Source organism: Dendroctonus ponderosae, unplaced genomic scaffold (genome assembly GCF_020466585.1).
Source record: "Dendroctonus ponderosae isolate FM_Combo_2020 unplaced genomic scaffold, Dpon_F_20191213v2 Dpon_F_20191213_3, whole genome shotgun sequence".
NCBI lineage: Eukaryota > Metazoa > Arthropoda > Insecta > Coleoptera > Curculionidae > Dendroctonus > Dendroctonus ponderosae.
In genome coordinates this window covers 13,245,447-13,252,560 of record NW_026018508.1, presented here as the reverse complement: position 1 = coordinate 13,252,560, position 7,114 = coordinate 13,245,447, and the positions used below count along the sequence as shown (strand labels likewise).

At 36.9% G+C, this 7,114-nt stretch overlaps 2 protein-coding genes across 2 annotated transcripts in view; one reads left to right on the top strand and one right to left on the bottom strand.

Annotated features, from left to right (window-relative positions):
- The window catches only part of LOC109537539 (zinc finger protein ZIC 3), a 14,381-nt gene extending 13,511 nt beyond the window's left edge, over positions 1 to 870 (top strand). The window contains exon 2 of the mRNA XM_019904322.2: positions 177 to 870. Within this exon, the coding sequence (XP_019759881.1) occupies positions 177 to 595 (419 nt within the window). The 3' untranslated portion in view covers positions 596 to 870. The remainder of the gene's footprint in view (positions 1 to 176) is intronic.
- LOC125503932 overlaps positions 1 to 7,114 on the bottom strand; it is a 41,345-nt gene that overhangs the window by 29,418 nt on the left and 4,813 nt on the right. The window lies entirely within an intron of this gene.

The following is a 7,114-nucleotide window of genomic DNA, read 5'->3' as shown; positions in this document are numbered from 1 at the left end:
ATTTTACCAAACATTCATTTGCCAGGTTGTTTTTGGTTCAGGGCGCAGCTGGGATTTCTGCACCTTGCAACTTTTCTGTTCTTTCGCAAATTGATTGTAATTTAGTGCTTTTGCATGAAAGACATTAAAACCCTGCTGAGGAATTGCTCAAATGTAATGCATTTCTTTGTTCGCAGGCGAAAAACCGTTCAAATGCGAGTTCGAAGGCTGTGATAGGAGATTTGCTAATAGTTCCGATAGGAAGAAGCATTCGCATGTACACACATCGGAAAAACCGTACAATTGTGGCGAACCTGGCTGTGATAAGGCGTACACACACCCGTCTTCCCTCAGGAAGCACATGAAGGCTCATCCGGGTAATCGCCGATCGCCCAATCGCTCATCGGATGGCGAGGACAGCAGCGTGTCCAGTAACGAGTCCTTGCCGGGGGGAAGTCCTCATGGCCAGATCGTCGGGAATGTCCGGCAAACGGTCTCCGAAAATGCTGCTGCACATTGGTACTGCCACCCGGACAACCCTGGCCTGCAGAGTGACCGACTAACCCCGATGGCTCCACCGTACAGTGGGTTGCACGGACAGGGATCTCCCTATTGAGTGGTTAACTGCTAAATGCCTCAGGAATCATCCTATGCACACTATGCACACTGGCAGTGTTTTGATTGGGAACTTTATGAACAGTTCCAAAAGTGCTAAATACCGTGTGCTATAAGATAAGTTAATATAGTTTATATACAGAAGGTGTCCCGATATACACAGGATGTCCCAAGACGGATCTCTGGATCTCGGTTTTCTGGATTTATTTGTCGCAAATATCAATTCAATATCAAGCTGTTGTATTAAATAAATTCAATAAATATTATGGAAATATTTTCCTGGCGCTCATGACTCATTGTAGACCGTACCGATTTTTTATTATTTTTAGCTTGGGAAATGATCTCTCCGCAGTTGCTACAGAAATCGGTATGGTTAGTAGTATACGTATAGCAATGGTACCATTTGGGAACGAATGAGTTAAATTATTTTCTATGATCTAATTAGATAAACCACTTTGATTGAAACGATGTAGGAACTGCACTTTTGCAAAAGTTCGACCCCGTTTATGTCTTTCTCATTCCGATTGTTATCAGCTAACCTTCTTCAAGTTTATTTCAAACTTTAAATTGCTCTTGCTCAGAATACTAATTAAAATCAGCAATGTCCCACAAAAATTGAAGCGCATCCGAGTGAGAGGACAGAAGTTTGAATCTGTCATTTACAGATGAAATTGCAATGTTCATAAAAACATTTAACTTTAAACTTTAATTCTTCACTTTCTATTGGTTCATCTATGCCTTCGTAATCAAATTGTCTTTTTATTTTTCGCGTTCTTACAGTTTCCAGACTCTTAAATATTGGTTCTACATCTAGGAAAGATGCTAATTCTTTAGCTTCTACAACTATGTCATTGGAACCTTTATCAAATCGATATTAGATAATTAAGAAGACACGATTCCACGTCAGGACAAAAACAATACAAAACACATGTCACAGTTCACAAATGGTGTTTGGACAAAAAAATGTTGGTCACACTATTATTATTAGATATATTATATTATTATCATATATACAAGGTTATTCACGCTATACGGCACGGAAGTTTGCGGCTAAACCGTTTGATTTTAAAAAGTATTATTTTATGAATTGTCCGACGCCTACGGAGCGCACATTTTAAAAATATTTTTGTAATGTAGAGGGTGTCCCAAAAGCTCTAAAGGTATCAAAGTTGCGTTTTTTTAAATGGAATGTCCTGTATATTATTGCATTCGCTGAACAAAATAAGTGTCTGTTTTAATAAGGTTTATGATACCTAAATCTTAAGGTTTTTTAAATAATACGAATTTAATCAAAATCTAATCTAATTTTCACGTGTCAAATTCTTTAGAAGTATTTAAGTTATGTAAGCGTAATTTATAGTGAAGTGTAACAAGATATAATATTTTATATCCCAATGATAATAAACTTACCATGTTATAGAAGGTGTCCACAAATTTAAACTAATCAAATGAGAACTTTAAGTGGCTCTAACTTGATTAATTTAAATACAACCCCATATTTTTTAACTTAGGATGTTAATAGCTAAGTTTTTGCCTTTTTACAAAATACGTCAAATAGTTGTTCTGTTTTAAAATGTGCACGCGATAGGCGTCTGTGGATTCATCAAATAATACTTTGCAAAAACAAACGGGCTAGCCGCAAACATCCGTGCCGTATAGCGTGAATAACCCTGTATATATTAGGCATATTAAACTTTTTGGTTTGCAAAATTTTACTAACAGTATTAACTACTACTAACTGTACAAACAGTAATAATTTAATATGCTGTACCACACACAGTACGGTGGAGTATTTTCGCTTCTCTTACCTTGTAGATAAACATTTTCCTAACACTTTCTTAGTGGTGTTTGCTGCGGAAAATCGTTTTTCTATCATTTTCTGCTCATTTAAAGTTCACCAATTTCGAGGCCATTTAAGCTATTTAATCAACTTTTCGTTCGATTTTGTAGTTTTGGTAGTTTCATTTCCCTTAAACTAATCATTTTGGGTTAGTTTGGCTTAGAAATAGCTTTCCTTTTCAGTAAAATAATACAATTTTATTATCTAATACAACGCCTTTATAACGCTATTTTATCAAAGCGTATCTTTGACCAATTAGTCAATTTATTATTTCACAAATCTACGGTCTTTGTTGAGCCCTTTGGAGCCTTTGGACAGAACGGAAGAGTTAAAAGAGCTCCACAAAATTAGTTATATATTGTAATTCCTATTGCCCGCCAAATGCTTATGTGCAATTAATTTATTATATAAATGTACGGTAATTTCGATATTTATTTGCCACTTTTATTTAGAAAATTGTTTCATTTACCTAAATAACTTACATTCATAGATTGGCATCATGTAAATATTAAAGAAAATACTCAATAAATATATTTTTGTACTTTTATTTGTACAGGGTGGCAAATGAAAGTATTTTTATTTAAAATATAATTTTCGAATACCTAATGGAAGCAAGATGTCGACATCCTTGGTCAAGTAATGTATATAGAATAGACGATTTATTTAACCACAGCATACATGAAACGTATGTCATCTCATCATTCCTACTACCTACAATATAATACACTATTAATAGTCGCAAAGTTAATATTAACACATATTCTAAAGCTTGCACCTACACATACATACATATACGATACATGCAAATATTCCCGCTCTGAGTAAAAAGAAGTGTCAGTAAAAAGATGATCTAAACAAGGAGTTTTTCAACACTGTAATGGCTGAGGACACCATTCCATATGACTGTATAAAATCATTATGCATATTATACATATACGGGGTGGTCCTCAACTTATGGGACAAAATTCCCCGACATACAGGGTGTCTGACGGTCAGCGTCCATTAGCATATTTCGGGACGTAATGCTATTCGAAACCCGCAAATTTAGATAATGGAATAATGATGAAACACCCAAATGTCTGTGTACTTTAGTGTGGGAGATGCAAATTTTTAAGTAAGCGGGAGCAATTGACTGTGACCATCAATTTTGTGAGTCACATTTACAGGATTTTTACGAAACTTTGCAGGTCTATAGGGTTAAGTGTCTACTAAAGATGGTCAAAGATGCAACTGCAGAAAACGAGCGCAATTATTTTTTTTCAATAATTGTTTATCCAATAATTGTGATTCACGACTTGCGTAAAATTTTCAATAAAATATTTCGATTTTCTGCTCCAAAAAGCATTAAATGCATCTAAAGTTTGCCTAAAGTACAACAATTCTAAATATTTTTCGACACTTAAATGCATCTGGCGTTTACATAGTGTGAAATATTTTTGGCTTAGAAATTGGATATCCGGCCTTCAAACCCTCATAACTTGCCAGTTTTCGAACCGAGCTTAGTTTTCTCAACCGGAATTTTTAGGGAACATCAACGCAGTTTCAGCACTCAAATCGTACTAAATCCTACATTTCTTAACCGATTTGAATTGCCTGAAGAGTCGGTTTTAAAGAAGATTGTGCTTTTTACAACCCAGTCGTACCACTAGTACTGCCAGAGGGGGCCAGGATTAAGAGAGTTGTTGAGAAAAAAACGTATACAGCCAAAAATATTTTTTTCAAATATTCGGATTTTCGGCCTCAAATGCCCTGGAATTTTGTTAGCAATGGCAACATTGCTATTATCTTGCTTTCGCTGAATTTCAAATCCATCTGAGGCCAGTATTAAGAGAAATACGCGAAAGATTCAAAAATCGAACAAGAAAACTTTGAAAATTTTCATTTTGACAGCTAAAGTTTTTCGAATAAATAACGAAAAATTGAAGAAATTTCAAAAACTGTTGGAAAATTGAAACAGAAAGTGTCACTTTTGAACAGACTCAATAAGTGAATAATTTGACAGGTTCTCGCAATGTTGCCAATGGCTCCCAGAATTCCAAGTTTTTCCACGTTTTCTTGACCGAAAATAAAAATTGTAATTTTTTCGCTTTGAGATTTCGAGATTCAATCTTTCGTCTTTGAAAGGATTTAATTTAGGGGGAATTAAAATTTTCAAAAAAACTATATTTTGCTCAGAGACAGCTACAGAGTGGGGTCGAAAAACTTTCCCCAAAGTTACTGAAAATACAGAAAGGAACACAAGCAAAAACGTTCCGTTTGAAATAAGGAAGTTGGAAACAACCTTAACAAAAAGTACACATTTTTTATTTAGGAAATACCGGACATCGGGATACTGCCAAAAAAAACAGCGATATTTCAAAGCGCAACAAATGTCTAATGCTTTAAATGTCTCTAAATCTGAGGTTAGAATTAGAATTAGAGGTGGTGGAACCTCTGAAGATGCGAGCCGCTCGTGCTTGCGAAACGTCAGGAAGAAATTCTATTGTACGACGACCTAAAAACCCGAAAAACTCACAAGTTTCATTTATGTTTATTCACTAATTGACCAACGATTGATGGTGTCATTGCATTGCAGGATTAGTCAAAAATCGTAAGTCCGTGTGGAACCGCCTCTGGCACGATGCACGAAAAATATTGTAAAAAGAATTTTATTGTAAATAAAGCTGTCGCCATCAGGGATTTCTGTATATTCTGGCAAACGCCGAAAGTTTACAACAAATAATAATAAATAAAACCTGACTGATGTAGTTTGAGTGTTTTATTTAGCCATCCGTCCGTAGAAAAATAAACCAAAATTCGATTTGGTGTAACCCAGGCATGCTGTGCGAGCTGGAAATTAAATTAGTGTGAACTTGTAAACCAGGTGCGTATGGAACGGATGCGGTGCGAATATCTCGATGAAAATGATGTTCGTTCAAGGCGAGTTTGTGGTGAACTGCTAAAACACTTTAACAAACAGCAGAACGAGAAACAGGAACCTGGTGGCTCTGATATTCGCGAAATCAACTTCCATATCGAAAATCTATGCAAATGGTACTGCAGGTACTTTTAGGCGAGGTCAGGACTTGCGGGTCAACCGCAGGAATGCGCCTTATTAACATTATCATTTCATTAACCGATCGGGATCATTTATAATCCGGGCTGTCACTCCGGAGCAGCATTGTTTCCCGACCTTTTTCATTTTAAATTTGACGGAGGGAAAAACAATCAGTTACACCATGTGAACATGAACGTTTCGTACCCGATCCCCGATCCGAACAGGTATAATGGAGTTTTTGTCTTTTTAATGCGGCTGCCAGGTTTTGATAAACGGTATGCGAGTAATCTGAGGATGGTGACGGCGATTTCTCCACTGCTTGTCACAGAAATCTCCAATCTTCAAGTGAAGAGACACATACAGGTGTTAGTCGTTTGGGAATTGTTGCATATTTTGGCAGCACTGTAGCTTTGCTAGTGGAGGTGCAATAATAGCAATTTATATTCTATGTTCTCTTTCAAATAACTTCAGCTGGAAACAGATTGACTTTCAGTGGGTGTTCGACCTTAGCGAACCGGGCCAAAAATGAATATTTCATCTCCTGGTCCAGAACAGGCAAAACCAAGAAAAACAACACGAGCAGATGAAACACAATATATCATGTGGTTCCGTCGACCCTACAACGGACCCAATAAATTAAAAGGAACATGGAAAATATGTTTGGAATTTCAGCTCAGACAGCATGGCATTAACATAATTTGCTAATTAATTTTAACCCTCTCGGTCGAGCGCTTGTGCTAAAAAGCTATTCTTGCATCTTTAGAGAAATATTAATAGGCTAGTCTTTCGGAGGTCCAGAGGCTGCTCAGTCGTAAAGCAGAAGACTTTTTCACACTTTCAAGTGTTCGAACCTTTCGACGCTAACAGGCTCATCAAGTACGAATATACACCTTTTTGCGGCGGCCGAGGCGCAAGATGCCTCTCCTTAATGGCCCCATTTTATGAAATATTAATACGGATCCTGAAAAAAACCGATACTATTAAATGTTTTACACTGACTTGCCTGCTACTGAGATTGTTACAAATTTAATTTTATCACCGATTTAACCGGTACAGAGTGCAAGAACACTCGACTACTGCAGCCAAAAAAGGAATCGGGGTTTTTGCACGCCGCCAGAAAACGTATGGGAAAGCCGGTTAACGTGCTGACGGTACATTCGCATACATTTCCAGCTTTCATCTACACCGATGATGGTCAGAAAAAGAAGTGAAATATTTCCTGATGGATTTGACGAATTCTACTTCTTCTACTAGCAAACTGACGCGAAATATTCTATGCAAAAGTTGTCCCGTAAGCACACGATCAAAAGGGTGTAAGACAAAACAGTTTGTGTTTTGTCGGCGTTAAAACATGAGTTATGTCACTATTACTGACCCTGAACAACTCACTTTTATAAGAAGTTGCAAGTTTCCTAAGGCGAGGACTGACCGACCGTTGGTGAACACGAGTTTTTCAAAAATTCGTCAAGGAAAAACCAAAAATTCCTGCATGCGGCCCATCACATCATTCCAAAGAGAAACTCGGCTGCCTTAAGTGAGGAAAAACTCACTTTAATAGGAAATTTCTGGGAGTTTTCAGGATTTTTTTCAGATACTCAATCGAAGCAATTGGTCGTTGGTCAACACCGATTTTTCAAAAATTC